The sequence below is a fragment of the Ictalurus punctatus genome, chromosome 20 (assembly GCF_001660625.3).
Source record: "Ictalurus punctatus breed USDA103 chromosome 20, Coco_2.0, whole genome shotgun sequence".
Lineage (NCBI taxonomy): Eukaryota > Metazoa > Chordata > Actinopteri > Siluriformes > Ictaluridae > Ictalurus > Ictalurus punctatus.
This window is the reverse complement of record NC_030435.2, coordinates 22380752-22397846: the sequence shown is the minus strand read 5'-3', so window position 1 is coordinate 22397846 and position 17095 is coordinate 22380752. Positions and strand designations below refer to the sequence as shown.

At 41.8% G+C, this 17095-nt stretch overlaps 2 protein-coding genes across 23 annotated transcripts in view; one reads left to right on the top strand and one right to left on the bottom strand.

Moving 5' to 3' along the window:
- dlg1b (discs large MAGUK scaffold protein 1b) overlaps window positions 1–10424 on the top strand; it is an 85561-nt gene extending 75137 nt beyond the window's left edge. For 14 of the 22 annotated variants that reach the window (XM_053673574.1, XM_053673571.1, XM_053673579.1 and 11 more), the window contains 8 exons: window positions 2486–2585; window positions 4187–4228; window positions 5984–6034; window positions 6192–6293; window positions 6519–6691; window positions 7266–7375; window positions 8707–8798; window positions 9116–10424. In XM_053673574.1, the coding sequence (XP_053529549.1) occupies window positions 2486–2585; window positions 4187–4228; window positions 5984–6034; window positions 6192–6293; window positions 6519–6691; window positions 7266–7375; window positions 8707–8798; window positions 9116–9222 (777 nt within the window). In that variant the 3' untranslated portion in view covers window positions 9223–10424. Of the gene's footprint in view, window positions 1–2485; window positions 2586–2856; window positions 2891–4186; window positions 4229–5983; window positions 6035–6191; window positions 6294–6518; window positions 6692–7265; window positions 7376–8706; window positions 8799–9115 lie in introns of all 22 variants that reach the window. The other 8 variants (XM_053673575.1, XM_053673585.1, XM_053673588.1 and 5 more) reach the window with 3 other exon arrangements.
- A 1634-nt stretch (window positions 10425–12058) lies between these two features.
- On the bottom strand, window positions 12059–12674 carry ncbp2as2 (NCBP2 antisense 2 (head to head)). Its single transcript, XM_017495665.3, has 2 exons — window positions 12520–12674; window positions 12059–12435 (listed from the first exon to the last, which is right to left on the bottom strand). Exon 2 carries the CDS (start codon window positions 12426–12428, stop codon window positions 12168–12170), a length of 261 nt encoding a protein of 86 aa, XP_017351154.1. The 5' UTR covers window positions 12429–12435; window positions 12520–12674; the 3' UTR covers window positions 12059–12167.
- Window positions 12675–17095: the final 4421 nt, after the last annotated feature.

Genomic DNA, 17095 nt, shown 5'->3' with positions numbered 1-17095 from the left:
AATTTAAGCTAGAGTATAGCTTCACAAATAAATTTAGGCTAGAGTATAGCTTCATAACTAAATTTAGGCTAGAGTATAGCTTCATAACTAAATTTAGGCTAGAGTATAGCTTCACAACTAAATTTAGGCTAGAGTATAGCTTCACAAATAAAGTTAGGCTAGAGTATAGCTTCACAAATAAATTTAGGCTAGAGTATAGCTTCACAACTAAATTTAGGCTAGAGTATAGCTTCACAACTAAATTTAAGCTAGAGTATAGCTTCACAAATAAATTTAAGCTAGAGTATAGCTTCATAACTGCATTTAGGCTAGAGTATAGCTTCACATATAAATTTAGGCTACAGTATAGCTTCATTATCAATTTCATTCAGGCTAGAACACATTAGTTTGGGTCTAATTTGCAGAAGTATATGCTCCTATGATGGATGTCCACCCCAAATTTAAATCTCCCAACGGGTTTTAATTTAACACTGTAATAAAAACTGGCTTCTTATTAATCCTATATCAGAAAATCTTTAACAGCTGACACCAGGAATGTTTTATCTTTTGACGTTTTCAGTATTAACTCACGCAAGTCATTACTGCCTTTATAATGTACTGTAATACACTAATGTGTGTGTGATGAGTTAACAGCATGTTCAACAGCACCTCCTGCTGGCCCACTCGATATTTGAAGTTCTTTTATAACACCAATAACAGCAGAGTTCGCATCCAAACTGTATTCACCCTAAAGCTAACTCCCCAACCAGGCATGCATGAGCAGAAAACAGGACAAGATACGCTTGCCATTGATGTCGGACTGCTCGTATTACCGTACGCCACTCGTCTTTCTCATCCCTCACCTTCCCTCACTCTATCCTTCCCCTCCACTCACCTGTTCAATGCTATGCTGTCTGTCAAATACAAACTACTGACTGCTGGAACAGAACCTTCTGAATTTTTTTGTTTGTTTGTTTTAAACGTGCATCTTTTATAAGTTTCTTGAATGTTTTTATTTATTTATATTTCCACTGGAATGCTACTACAAAGTGTGAAAACTCAGACAAAATCAGACTTGATGAGAATTTCTAATCTAGAATGCCTGGTAATAAGTGGGTTTTTTTTTTGTGTGTGTGTTTTTTTTCTTCTTCATCTAATTTAATGGCGTTTTTAAAAATAATAATAATAAAAACACACTACGACAAGCACTGTTATGGTGTTTAAAATGATCATAATTTATTTATTTTTATTAAAAATGGTCTTCGAAATAAGCTTTAAGACTCTTAGCGTGTGCTGTAGTAAAAATAATAGAAAGGGAGAATTTCGAGCTTTACCCACTTTACATTTTGATGATTTCCTATCTCCTTTTCGTCTTTTTGCTGTTATGTTCTTTCTTTCATTTTTTTTTTTCTTTTTCCACTTGTGCTCGGTAGGCAGAAAAGCGTTCCTGCTGGGGGTTTCTTTTGTGTTTTTCATGGTGCTGCTAGCGATAAGGAAAGCAGGTCAATGCTAATCAGTAACAGGCGCACATACGTTTCTGACAGACCCACAAAGCCCCTGTGCCCCCTTTCCATATGGCACATATGCAACTGTGTGTGTGTGTGTGTGTGTGTGTGTCTGAGGTACTATTGAGCCAATAGTATTAGGGGTCTCTTCTTTGTACGATTTGAACCAGGTGCATAATCACTGCTGTCTTATAGACAATAGCAGATAGAGATGTTAATGTCTCCATTTTAATTCATTTGACTCGTGAATCAAAATTCACACCCAAATCCCAACTATCCCCAGAGTTGGTTTTTAATTTTATTTTAACTCATGCTAATTTAGATTATTTGTGAGGCAGTTACATAGTCTTTTTAGGTTATGCTTGTCTGTTTTTTTAATGATGAAATTCTTAATGTGGGTGTGCAGAGCCCAAAAGCAAAACATGCGGCAAGCAAACAAGTTATTCATAAAATCATAAAATAGAAGAGCCCGTCAAGTTCCAGTACGCAAGTGCGTTCTGATAATACTCCAGTTTAAGGAGTGAGGAGGAGTGTAGGATTCGCATATTTATCCTAAAATCTTGAGGAGGGTAAAAGTATTGGCTCTGCGGTGTCTTTTTATGCTGATATGTTTTTAGGAGCACCACATCAAGCAGTATAAATTTATTGATTTGGGGTTGTTTTTTTTTTCCCTTCTTAAACATGACCTCATTTTCTCACCTCTTTCTCCATTTGTCCTCTCTCTCATTCTGGTTATGTCGGTGTAGGTGTGTGGCTCATGGTGATTCGTGTGTTCATCGTGGGTTTATTATTTTATTTTATTTATTTCTTACTTACGGTCTGTGCTGACTTTCCGCATCATTCAGACAGATTTGAATAACTAGGATTTTTGAGATGCGCAAGGTCAGCACCGAACCGTCATGTTGTTATTTCGCCCACATCAGACACCCCTCTCTCCCCTCTCCTCTTTTTCTTGTTGTCCTCCATCCCTCCCTATCTCCCTCCTTCCTTCTCGTCCTCAGCAGTCCCTCAATGACAAGCGTAAAAAGAACCTCTTTTCCCGCAAGTTCCCTTTCTACAGGAACAAGGAGGCGAGCGAGCAGGAAACGAGCGATGTGGACCGTAAGTACGACAGAAAAGTGTTTGGATAGGGAGGTTTAGGGCGATACGGCAGAGGGCCAGCAGGGGGCGCCAGTCCACCAGATACAGCAGCCATGAACCAGAGCTTTCCTGTAGTGTGTAATAAACGAGTGAGATCGGTTACGCTGCTCTGTGACGTCCGTGGTTGCTGTATGCCGTGGTAGAAGCTGGCGTGCGTGAGTAACCCATTGTGCTCTTGTGGTTGTTTTGGTCTTTCTCTCTCTCTTTCTCTCTCTCGCTAACTGACCAACAGGACAATCCAGATGACACACTGTCCAAAGGCCAGAGTAAGTGCAAGACGTTCCAGATGCACACGTTCCGCCTCCTTCACTCTTCTTATCCGTCACACGCTTCTGTCCCTGTCGCTCTCGTAGCTCATTTTCCACAAACCCGTTCCGCATTCACTTTAATGTTTGGTGTTCGAGAGACTGTTTAGCCCAAAAGACAGTCAGTTTGTTTACATGTATAAAATCTAAACGGATTTCTGCAAACATGCAACACGTTTACATGCACTTAAAGTTGTCTAATAATGGGGGAGGGGGACAGGACTCTGGGCCTACACGAGACACCCAGTAATCATTTCAACATAACAAGCAGTATATTTTATAGACAGAGTAACGTTTTTTAAACGTACAGAATCTAGGTTTGGTTTATTATGTTGTTACATAATAATAATAATAATAATAATAATAATAATAATGATCACCTTTAGGGTGATGAGTAACTCCTTCATCACAGCACCTTGTTGTTGATTATTTTTCTATAACACCACACCCACAAATATTTTATTCCTTACGTATTCACACCCACACCTGGAAGAAGAGGTTTAACGTTTACGTTTTGGCGTCAACTAAACGTATTATTTGTGTATAAATAACTCTCGCATTTTAATGGTGTAAAAAGATAAGGATGTTGGTCTGTATTCGCCGTCAGTGTTTGTTTGTTTATTTTTTGCATCAACCGCCCCTTCATGCACCGCAGAACGCACAGAACCCATGCGGCAGCTTCACGTCGTTCACCGTTCCCACTGTGTTTGTTAATGAACTTTATATCACAAATTAAAAATACTCAGCAGAGAAAATGCACGTGGTTAGCGAGCTAGGCTTCACCGAATGTAGTTTGGGACTATTCATCATGTACGTTTCATCCTTAAACTTGTAGTATTTGAATTTTAAAAAGTTCGTACACCAAGGTTAGTACATGGGAAGCGATTATAAGTGTAAAAGTTATAGTATGTGATTTTTAAAACTCAAACTAAGGAAGAAAAAAAAAAAATGAGTTGCTATAATCGTATTTGTATGTAATAGTCTATAGAAGAGTCGAGAAACTTCGCGGTACGGTACACATCACGGTACGGTTGACCGTTTCCGTGCTAAACGAGGAGGGAAACACTGAAGTGTGACTGTTTCTGCCTGGACTTTCACCCTGCTGGTGTAGAAGTGTGGGTTTCTTTCTTTGTACTGGGTTTACATTTGGGTTTCTTCAAGGTTTTCCGGGTCTCCCTCCATCCGACAGTGTGTATTTGTGTGTGTTTTTTTTGGGTTTTCACCATCTGTTCCCCCCTCCCCGTGTTGTGATTTCAGAGCATGTGACCTCTAATGCCAGTGATAGTGAAAGTAGTTACCGTAAGTTTTCCTTGTATTTCCCCCCTCCCTCCGTGTCACCCGCCGTTCTCGTCCGCACGTCCGGCTTCACTTTCAATATCTGATGTTTTCTTACTAACACACGCACACCGTATACGTACACATTCATGCACAGAAACCACTGACAATATTCTGCTTACTATTGTATCCAGCATTCACTCCTCGGGCTGTGAGTAAATCACGTTGTTCGTCAGAAAGGTGGGTCTGATTTCCCCTCTGTGGGAAGGGCACTGCAGTGATGAGGCTGAATGTTCGAGAAGGCGGGGCGGCGGGGGGGGAGCGCACAAGCTCAGAGATACAAAACTAAAATCAATCCGCTAGGGTAAAGCCATCCCCAGGCCGGTCTCCATAGCAACAGGGCTTCCCGTACTCCCCTTTTTCGTCTATCTCTCTCTCTCTCTCTCTCAAAGAGCAGTGAAACCGAGTTAGATCCGAAGTGGGTCCTACACACGTACGCAAACAACAAGTGACATCACTCAGCTCTGTTGTACAAACCCACTGTGTACTCGTGTCCCTTTTCGTTATATTCACTATATATATTTATATAAATTCGACAAACATGAATCATGAGGCCGGATTGATCGATTGATTCAGATTCTTTGTTTATTTGTGCAGGGTTCATTCCGAGACGTGTCACGTTTAACATAAATTAAAGGCAAATGCTCCTTCACTTTGACAGGAATAACTCCAGTCCAACCCAGTGTCAATCTTTAAGCATTAAAAGTTAGTAAATGGTAACATCGCTATTGTTTTAACGCCCGGTAGCTTTGTCCAGCTTTATAATCGTATTGGAGTAGTGCTGATAACATATATACGTATTAACCTATTATTTAATGCAGTTACGTAGCTCCTCGTCTGTTAGCTGCGAACAAAATGACTCCGTGGCTCTGAATCAATTTACTCTCGTGGCTTCGTGTGTTTATTAGCAGAAGAGGTGACGTCAGTCATGCGTGTTTTGTTTTTTTGTTTTTTTTACGTTGGATTTATTTCCTACAAAAAAAAAATTCTTGCGATCCTAAGTTTATGAATCACAATCTCATAAAAAAATAATAATCCTACATAAATGGCGCCACGGAATGTTTCATTTTCTCAATCACAAATCCGTAAGCAGGCTCGTAATCTTCTACCGTGACCGGTTACGTCACTAAGGTCACGTGCTTTGTACGACCCACGGACGCGGTGCAGCACTCGACGTACCAATTTAACGGGCACGCAAGAAAATAGTACGTTCATTTAAACGGCACTCATTCAATCCGTCTGAAAACGATACGGTACTTTCCTTTCTTCTTAGAGCAATGCTCATGGATAGTACCTGTTTTAAAGTAGTATTTAAACATGAGACTTAAATACGAGTTTTGAATTTGAATAACAGTTAAGTCGGGAGTTCAGAGACGTTTGTTTGTCAGCTGCATGTTAACGGCGCATGACACGTTTGCCGGTCTGATCGGTCATTAAAATACAGATTATATATGCAAAATGCGTATTTTATTAATAACCCGGCTTTGCTCTGTAAGACCGGTTTAACGTCGCACGGTAAAGGACGCTAGGACGTCTGTGGACGGATGATCTTTCATCGTGTGTCATCCCTGCTTGAGATTTTAGACGCGACCGCCACTGACCGGCGGAGCATGCTCAGTCTGCCTAACCGTCATAAACACCGCACTGCAACACGCAATATATGACCATGAGCGAAGCTACACTGCTCCTTCTGACCACCATGTTGTGTTTGACTCTCAGGTGGCCAAGAGGAATATGTACTATCCTACGAGCCCGTGTGCCAGCAAGAAGGTGAGAATATTAACTCCGCGTCTGGAAGGCAAACTCCTTCACCTACGATGATTATAAATCCGAGTAGTCATCGGTAGATCAGAGCCGTAGAAAGTACCTTTTTATAATGAATTTGGACTCGAGTATACTGTAGTTAAGCGTTAATTCCTCCCTGCAGTCAACTACACTCGTCCGGTGATCATCCTGGGGCCCATGAAGGACCGAGTTAACGATGATCTGATCTCCGAGTTCCCCGACAAATTTGGCTCCTGCGTTCCTCGTGAGTATCTCCAGGCTTTGTGCGTCTTTTTCTGATTTTTAAAAAGCTTGCCGTTTGTTTCTGTATGAACTCATTGTGCAAACTTGGAGTAAATCAGCGTAGCAGTTGAAAGCTCCGGTACTGTTAAGTCCGGAACAACACGGGTGCCAGTATTTTCGTGCGATGATGTGTGGAGCGAGGACGTGCTGCGATTTCAAACCGTTTTGTTCTGTTGTCTCGTCCCAGATACGACGCGGCCGAAGCGCGACTACGAAGTGGACGGCCGCGATTACCATTTCGTGGTGTCTCGAGAGCAGATGGAGCGAGACATCCAGGAGCACAAGTTCATCGAGGCGGGCCAGTACAACAACCACCTCTACGGCACCAGCGTGCAGTCCGTACGCGAAGTGGCCGAAAAAGTACGACTTAGTGTCACAAGTACAGCCGTGTGAAAACAACGTATTTACGAGGAAAATAAAACCTATAGGAACATAATCGACAACGGGGTCATGTGACAAAGTGTTTTACTCTGCTTATACCACAGCATACCATGACTTTATATATTTATTAATTAACGAACGGCTTATTCATTTATAGTTACGTTTGACGACGTGGAAAGTCCGCGGAAACGCGCCGACACCGGAGACCGCTTCCATAAATGATCGAACAAACGTCTCGTCTCCTTACGGAAGACGTCACCATATCGACAACGTTCCCATACAAGTACCCGTGAACGAGCCGTTACTATAGCAACAGTCACATGCTTCGTTAGATCCGTAAGATAAAACGAATAAGCCTTTCATCCGGTCCCGTCGGTGATGACGCACAGATTGTGGATGGATTAACATGGGAGTGTAGTCTATAAACGTGAACAAAGATACACGTCACCGTGTAGCCGAAACACTGAAAGATGGCTATTCTAGGAAATAGGAGTCGGGAGAAAAATACCGCGAATAGCTACGCGTTTAACAACGTTGTGTTTCCTCTCGTCAGGGTAAACACTGCATACTAGACGTATCCGGCAACGCCATCAAGAGACTACAAGTTGCTCAGCTCTATCCCATTGCCATCTTCATCAAACCAAAATCAGTGGAGAATATCATGTAAGTATCTTGCACGTACACATACACACCGCATACGAAGCATACATTTCCCCGTATACATCACTGTCCCGTTAGGGATGAAGGTTAAAGGCCGTACTATAAGTGCGTGTATAGTTTTATAGTTCATCTACAAGCCTGTGACACGTGTTCGGTATGTGTTACATGTGTAAACGTATAGCTTCAGAATTATCGGGCACGCTTCCTGACCACGAGCAATAAATCAGACATTTTCCTCAAACGACTACAGTACTTACCTTTCTTCTCAACAGAAATACTTGAACGAAATTATTGGCAGCTTAATGGTTTGTTCACATGAAAATGATCACAGAGTAAAACGATAATGCCTTTATATGTGTAAGATCCAAATATCTGTTATACAGTGTATCGTTCTTGTAGCTGTAAAAACTATCCGACACCAACAAAGTGCAATCCAACTTAACGAACGACGCCCCGAAGTGCGCACGGTGCGATAAACGACGCCCCGAAGTGCGCACGGTGCGATAAACGACGCCCCGAAGTGCGCACGGTGCGATAAACGACGCCCCGAAGTGCGCACGGTGCGATAAACGACGCCCCGAAGTGCGCACGGTGCGATAAACGACGCTCCGAAGTGCGCACGGTGTGATAAACGACGCCCCAAAGTGCGCACGGTGCGATAAACACACAATGCACTTATTTGACAGAATGTTACAACGTTGTGTGTATATATATCTATATATATCCAAATTTGACGACACAACTTTGCAACTTTCTGTTGCAATATACGTACACACACACACACACACACACACACACACACACACACACACACACACACACAGTACAGTCTTGGGCACATGCAAAGAAATGCTGTAGAGCTTAGATACCTTCAAAAATAATGAAATGAAAGGTTTCTACATTTAAAAAAACAAATAAAAATACTATAAAGAGCAGTAAACGGTAATAAATGAAACCGCTGATATTTGGTGTGACGACCGAACAATGATTAGTCGTCTCGGGTAGAATTAGTGCAGTTTAGAAGGAGATGGGCTGTAAGTGTTATCGGGCGTCTTGTAGAACCAGCGACGGTTCTTGTGGAGACTTTGACTGTCGCACTCGCTTCTTATTTTTGCAGCGAAACCCAGCAGCCTTCATTGTGTTTGTTTTTGGTTTTTTTGTATGAAAAGTGTCTCTTGGGTAATACGCTGCTTTCTTTATTTCATTTTGTGCTGGAAAACTAACGTTAGGGCAACTCGAATGTTTTTTTTTGTACTGACTCGATAATGTAGAAATGTATATCTAAAATATATATCTATAACAAGGTTCTCTGATCGTTTTTGTGTGTGTGTCAGGGAGATGAACAGGAGGCTGACAGACGAGCAGGGCAGAAAAACGTACGACAGGGCCATGAAGCTGGAGCAGGAGTTTACCGAGCACTTCACAGGTCAGTCCCCTCACTGTGGAAAAGAAGCTAAATCTCCGGTTCTCTCTCAACATACAACCCCAGCGAACACTCAGTAGACACTGTAGCGTGCAAGAAAGTGTGTTTTACGCCCAAACACAAAATGGCAGAAATGATGACGTGAAGGTCATGGGGTCAGACACCTAGTGTGCACGCAGAGCATGTTGTTTTCTAAACCTTTTGCTCAATGGACTAAAAATGCTAATAACGGATATTAACAATATCTACAGAGTAGTTCAGCGTAACAGATTAATTTGTGTGTGTGTGTGTGTGTGTGTGTGTGTGTGTGTGTGTTTCAGCCATTGTCCAGGGAGACACATTGGAAGAAATCTACGATCAAGTCAAGCAAATTATCGAGGAGCAGTCTGGACCATACATATGGGTACTATCCAAGGAGAAGCTATGAAGCGCTGCAAAGCAAATCTATTCTAGCTTTTCTGTTTTATTTATTATTCTTTTTTTTCCCCCCTCTGTATTTTTTTTTTTTTTTTTTCCCCTGTTGACAATTTAATCCCTGATCCCGATTCAGTCCGGCCCCAATCTCAGTTCACAGAGACACTTCGGTAGGTGTCCCACAGGGCTGGATGCGTCGTCCCCTTTCCGATCTCAACTGCTTCTGCTTTACACACACGGGGGGGGGGGGGGAGAGAGGCAGGGGCGGGGGTGCAGGTGCGGTCACACCAAACCTAACATCCGTTAGCAGGACTTTGGAAACGGTACAATTCCTTAATGTTTAAGGGAGGATACTTTTAGCAGAAGAAGAGATACGCGGACTGAGCTGGATCCTTTCTTTTCCTTTTTCCTCACTGTGTATGATGTTGATACAGAGGTTAAATCTCAGGCATCGGAATCATAATATAGCAGAAAGATAATTACAAAAGCAAAACTTTGCACGTTATAGCTTTAAGAGCATGTCGTCTTTGACCTTCCGTTTTCTCATTTATTTTTTCTTCCTTTCCTCCATACTTCCATGTTTCACATTTATCATAGTTTGGTTTTTTTTCGTTACACTTTCTGTTCATCAATATCCGGGAGCTTGTCTGTTTTTTTTTTTTTTTTTTTTTTCCTTCCCGACCACAATGCATTTGTACAGGAACGATTCACGTGCGGTCATCATTGTCAAAACTCCCCCCCCTTCCCCCTCCCCCACAGCGTCTTACATACAGAACATCGATGTTACTTTGATTTTTCCATGTAAGGAACTGCCATTTTAAGAGATGTCCGTGTACATCTGTGGCTTAAAATGCCAGCGCGTAGCCGAAAGAAAATTTATTGTACAATGAAATCTTAACAGATATTTAACCCTCCATGAACTGCCTATTTTGTTATAATAAAAGTCTATAGTGTACTTTACTTAAGCACTAGTACTGCAGGAGTTATTTTCTTTACAACGCGAGACGTAAAAAGGAAAGAGGAATTTTTCAAAGACTTATAATATGGATATATATATATATTTTTCCCTTTTTTTTTTTCTTTTCGTTGGCCTTCTTCATTTTCTTACACTGACGCAGGAAGTGAGGTGCGTCACTGTGAAGAGCGAACTCTCTCACACTGTCTTTACCTCCGTCCGAGCTCTGTAAACGTCTGCGCGGTGTGGTAGAGCCGAGGTCCGGCGGGTTTTTTTCCCCCTCCCCCCCAAAGGTGGGTCCCGGTGGACTTTGGAACGCATCGGGCCAAACCTCCTGCTTTTCCGAAGCTGTCCAGGAGAGGACGCTGCTCTGCCTGTTCTTCTCACGCCCGGGTTGTTTTCTATACCGAGACTGCTCGTTCTACCACCTCTGCTTTTTAGGGACACTTTGGGACTGAAAAATAAATCCATGTAAATAACCTACTGATCCGATTCATTCCATTGATCCGAACAAACCGGAGGAGGGACGGCTGATTCAACAAATAAAACAGTTTCTCATACAGCAAAGTGTTTGTGTGAGTTATTTAAAGGTGACATCTTGTGTACATGTTCGTTGAAGTAGCTATTATTCATTACAAATAAAGCATCAGCTTTTGAACATTATCATCAATATTTTCTGGATTGACACCGGTTATTACAGCAACTTCTGTACTTGTTTTACCTCAAACATGACGGAAAACAATTCCAAATCCGTGAACATTATTAAGTTTCTCGTACTCTTATCACACATTTTGTCACTAGTACGTGTGGCACTGATATGATCAGGTGCAGGAGTGTTATTGGTTTAAGAAGAAACAGTCTTCTAACCAATAAAATCCCCGCGGAGGATGTATTTAGATTTATTATGCATTTATTTTGAATTTCCCTTCTTTTTTTTTTAGCCATAGAGCTCTCTCTCTCTCTTCTTGAAACTTCCACGGATCGAGCACATTAGGTCTGAATTGAATTCGATGCTTGCGCCTCTAAATATAATAACTTTAATAACGGATAGTTGGGATTACCTGCCTATGCTAGGACCCCACTTTGAGAACCGTTGGGCTAAAGAACGATTAGCACACACTGTGTGCACTGAGGAAAAAAACTGAGCTTTAGTATCTATGATTGTATGAGCACCACTGTTACGAACGTACAGTCACTGAATCGGGAATAAATTTGGGAGTGTTAGTGTGTGGGTCTGAATATTTAACCAGTGAGAGGTCTGTTAAGCAATTAAGGGGCCAAGCACCGAAGGTGTGTAGGCACCCTACTGTTCTACCATTTCTTCTTCTGGCTAGAGTGTCTAGGGCAGCTCATAGAACCATCTGGTAAAAAGTTCTGATTATGGAGGGTCTCAGGAACATTCTGACCAAATTTGGGCCAAGTGCTACCACCACCATCAGGTCAAATTTGGAAATACGTTTACGGTCATAACGTTTGAACCGTGTGTCCTAAATTTAAAAGCCAGACATCTCTGGATTGCCTGCGTCGAGTAGAATCCGACGCAACCTATGACGTCGATTTCTACGTAGCTTCGTTTCAAACGAATCTACGGTCACCAAAATCTTGTTTTAAACCAAATAAGTGGAATGAATACCAAAAAAAAAAAAAAAAAAACCCACAGGTTATGGCAAACAAAGTCAAAGTGTAAGTGCAGAAAGTGTCTGATGCATAGTACATGATTTCTGTTCTAAGATATACTGTAAATATTCAACTAATAGTGCATGAAATGTGTGCACTTGTTTCCCATGCAAGACTGAGGAAAAGTAGTAGTAATGTTGGAATTTTGTCTGAGACCTGGCAACCCAGACAGATGTGTTGAGGTGTAAATGTGTCATTATTATTAAACAGGCACACGTTTATCGGACTTTTTATCATTATTTATATTATTTACAACAGAGAAAGCCGTTCATTTAGTAAAGCCAGACACCCTGACAGATTGTCCCCGAGTTTTAAATCCACACCGTTCACTTCTTGTCTTTAATTTGTCGAGACGCGTCTCTCATCCCCTCCTTCACCTCTCTGAGGAAAGTGTTCCGGAGTCTCGCGCCTTTCTGGCCCAGCTCTCCTGAGCGGATCTGGCGCGCGGCGTCCTTACCGGCGATCTGCGCGCGCGTGATGGCGAAGGCGGTGAGCTGCGCCGCGCGCCGGATGGGCCGCGACTCGGCTAGCTTCTCCACCAGCTGAGCGTTGTTTATTAACGCGTAAAGGAGCCTCCGTAACACCATGATGGCGCTGTTTAAACACACACACACTAACGTTAACCGAGATCTGAATGTCAGACAGACAAAAGTGTTACGTATATAACATCAGTCTCACCTAAGAAGCAGTCAAGGTCCCGATTGATTACTCAGCGCTCGGTGTTACATCATATCGAGCCTTTCTCAGCACTTCCGGTATCCGTTGGTTTATAGGTAGATATCAATGTGCCTGATTCCGAGTAGCGTTTTATGCCAAAAATGTATAGTGGCGCGGGGATGACGTCATTTCGTACCGGAACCCGGAAGTTAGCACACTGGTTTCCTCGCCAACCCTCCTCCCCAAAAAAGCTCTGTGAGTTTACAATACAAACACGTTTTGTCCATCAAGATAATTTTCCACAAATTAACACAAGTTTCATATAGTTTGATACCTAAATACAATCGCCAGAAATAAAAACTTAACCGTACGCTATAAACGAACTAACAAATTTACCAGCGTAGACAAAATGAAATATATTAACGATCGTTTACAAATAATACCTGAATCACTAAGGTAAATTAACGGGTAACAATAAAATAAAAACACTATATTTGTATATCGGTTTTGTTTCTAAAGCACAACAACAATTATATTACAAATGTTTTCGCTGTTATCCTTTTTTTTTAAAAAAAACTCTTAAATCGCATCTAGTTAAATCATACACTCAACTCTAGCTTTACTACATTCAACCTAAATAACAAATATTTTCCAAATGTTATTTATAAGTTAATGTTAAGAAATCAAATCGTAGCGTTGATAAGATTTTAAATCAGGCGGATATGAAAGCTCCCAAAGGGGTCCTGGGAATTCAGGATGTACATGAGATGCACGATATGGCGCTACACCGGAAGCTCTTTCAGCAGATTAAAATGTTACAGCGACACCTGTAGGGCCGGAGGAGAAAAAGTCCACTTTTTTATTCAATTTGTTCACGAGATAGGATATTAAAACAATATGACAGGATCTTGCTGATATTAAAACAAGCCAAGCCTGTTCTAATATAAATTTATACACTATAAATCATGTCCAACTTTTTATACGTGGTTTTTTTATTTATTTATTTATTTTTTTTTATTTTTTTTAAAGGGTTTATTACAGAGCTGTAATTATCCTGGAGGATGTGTGTGGAGTTTTATATGTAGATTTTTTTCTCGTGTCATGCTCAGAGAGGCAGATTTCACTACAGTTCAATTCTTACCTGACACTTTCTAACTTTTTGTGCTAATTTAATAGTTAAGATTATAAATATAGAATAAAGATGTACAACAGATATAGTCTACTTCTATATCCAGTTAGCATGGCTTTGTGTCAGAATTCGACTTGTTGACTTCCACATGGCTCTGAATGGCTTTATATTGGGTTTATACATTGGTTCTACATGGTCATGGGCTCTGAATTGCTTTATATTGGGTTTATATATGAGGTCTTAGGTGGAACAGTTAGTTTTAGCTGCTAATGGAACCACCTAAAGATAAAACTGTCACATACACACCCATGAAAACACCCCTCTTCTGACTGTATCAGTAAAAATGTCAGGATATAAAAGCTAGCGTTCTATTTGCTGATCTCGTTTATACATCCCAATGTTGTGAATAGTAAAGAAAGTAAAATGTAGTAGATGAATATGTTAATAAAATGTTTCTCTGTCGGTTTCTGTGAATGACTGCTCATACTATGTGTGTTCAATTCACACGAAGATGCCGATAAGTTCAGCGTTCTTCAGGAGTTCCTGGACAGATACTTTATCTGCTCGAAACAGTCCCAGCGTGACCTTCTCTGGCCTTTCAGCGTACGAGTGTGTGCTCAGGGATTGCATCATCTCCTGCGTCCAGGCCCTGTGGTAGGAGGTGGACGGAGGCGTGGGTGTGTGCTGAGGATCTTTTTATGTCTGGGTGGGGTAAAGAGTTAACACTTTTCTCTGTAAAGCGCCGATGGAAGACCGGGTTTATCTCAGCCTGGGTTTATTCTATAATTTCTAGCATTTCAATAATGACAAAATATTTTTCATTTTTATTTTTCATCCGTGCCAGCTTTACAGAGAAAAGTGTTCCATCGTTGAAGAAATGTAAGATTATTACCACATATCTATAAAAGGTTACCATTTTACCATTCGAACCGCAGTGGTCTTGTTCTGTCGGGAAATCATTTTGCTCGTTTTCAAGCATATACTTTTTAGAAATGCGAAAAGTATATGCTTTGTAAGCGAAATGATCTGCTAATAGAACGAGATCAGAATTTTAATGAGTAAAAATGTTTCGGAATAAGCTCATAATAAGAAATGACCCGTTCGTTTCATTTAACTGCACTTTTTAAGAAATATTTAATGTTTTGAGGTAAATATTACAGTATCTATGCATTATATCAAGTTGGTAACGAATATTGATATCATCCATCCATCCATCTTCAACCACTTATCCTTTTCAGGGTCACGGGGGAACCTGGAGTCTATCCCAGGGAGCATGGGGCACGAGGCGGGATACACCCTGGACAGGGTGCCAATCCATCGCAGGGCACAATCACATACACACTCACACACCCATTCATACACTACGGACACTTTGGACACGCCAATCAGACTACCGTGCGTGTGTTTGGACTGGAAACCGGAGTACCCGGAGGAAACCCCCGCAGCACGGGGAGAACATGCGGACTCCGCACACACAGGGCCACGGTGGGAATCGAACCCCCGACCCTGGAGGTGTGAGGCGAACGTGCAAACCACTAATCCACCGTGCGCCCCACTGCTATTTATTATACAGCATAAATTGTTTTGAATACATAGAATTACCTGATGAGTGATTCTTCAGTAAGCTACCACTACACACATTACATACACATATTATAAAACCACATGGCTGTACACGGTGTGTGTGTGTGTGTGTGTGTGTGTGTGTGTGTGTGTGTGTGTGTGTGTGTGTGGAGGTGTTGGAGGTCAGATGGAAAATTGAATCTTCAGGTTACATTGCCACTCTTTACACAGATATCTTCCCAAGGTTCTCACGGTTACCGTTTGTTTACCGAGCTTTACTCACACGGACACGAGTAACACTCAAAATTCCTCCGTGATCTCCCACTCGAGGTTTACGACTACTTTAAGTTTTAGTGAGCGTTCAGGAGAATGCCGTGTTTAACGTGTAGGTGGCGTGTGAACGGATTCTAACACCTCTACAATCTAATTCCCAGTGGGAAAAGTGTGCCTGTCTGCTGTGTCTTCCTGTCCTTTTGTTTCAGGGACAGGTTTCGGATCCAACGCGACACGGACGGGGATAAAGCGCTTACTGAAGCGGACTGAGTGAATAAATATATAAAAACGTGAACGTGTACGTAAAGTGAAAAGTGTCGCGCACCACGGTGTGATGTAAGAGTACTTGGCCTTGTTTATGATAAACATGTTTGTTTATTTATCCTCTATTAAAACGAGACGAATCACTCGCAACATTGTGCCATTTATGGCATTTCATTTAATATTACCTGAATAATTCATCCATCCATCCATTTTCTGTACCGCTTATCCTACACAGGGTCGCAGGGAGCCTGGATCCTACCCCAGGGGACACGGGGCACGAGGTAGGGGGTTTAACCTGGACGGGGTGCCAATCCATCGCAGCGCACACTCACACTCGCACACCCATTCATACACTACGGACGATTTGGAAACATCAATCAGCCCACAACGCACGTCTTTGGACTGGGGGAGGAAACCGGAGTACCCTGAGGAAACCCGAAAGCATGAGGGGAACGTGTGAATTCTGCGCACACCGGGCGGAGGTGGGAATCGAACCGCCGACCCCGGACGTGCGAGACAAACGTGTTAACCACGTGTCCGAATAATCCTTATTAATTATTAATAAGTATAATTATTAATCAATTATTTCTTATAAGAATTCTAATTCTACTACGTAATACGTACCTTTCTGTGTCATAGGTTTGGGAATAAGTCACCGAACGTTCCCTGGAAGATGAAGTGGAAACCTGGTGCTGTTTCTGATTATACGTCCCGATCGCGTCGGTGTTTTCACAACAAAGCAGGGTGATAATTAAATTCCTAACCCGAGCAGGGATTTGTTTTGGGTTCAGGTCACGGTTTAGACTCTACCATCGGATTTCTCACAGCGTGCACGTCGTACAGTTTTAGGAACTTGGGACGTGAAGATACGGTGGGGTCCAGACGTCTGGGAGAACGGACGTTTTTTAAATGCATTTTTTTAGTCAGAATTAAGATTTTTAAAATAAATGTGTATTTTTTTCCCTCGATATCTTGAATATTTTATATATCAAGACTCTGCAGTATTTCCAGTTTCCTATTTAAATGCATACAACTGTGTGATAATGACCATGTCGACTGTCTTGTACAACAGATCAGATTTCCCTCGTGTCTAACCTCTTCTGTTGAAACGTGTGATCAGACGACACGCCGATGGATTTGATCTAAAATCGGCCTCGTGGAGTCCGTGCCAGCTCGAGTGCACACCCTCGTTAAAGCAATAGAGAGGGACGTACAGTACCAGATATTAAGAAATATTTCAAAGACTCTACTTTCCACTCAGGTTGATGTCAATAATATCATTCGCAATGAAAACGGTTGCATTTATTTAGAAAAGAACGCGAAGTAGAAGCATTTTCGCTGGCGCTCTCGGACTCGTAGACCGTGGAG

What these genes read in the sequence shown, in the direction of transcription:
- ncbp2as2 (XM_017495665.3), bottom strand. Translation starts at nt 12,428, where the DNA reads ATGGTGTTACGGAGGCTCCTTTACGCGTTAATAAACAACGCTCAGCTG.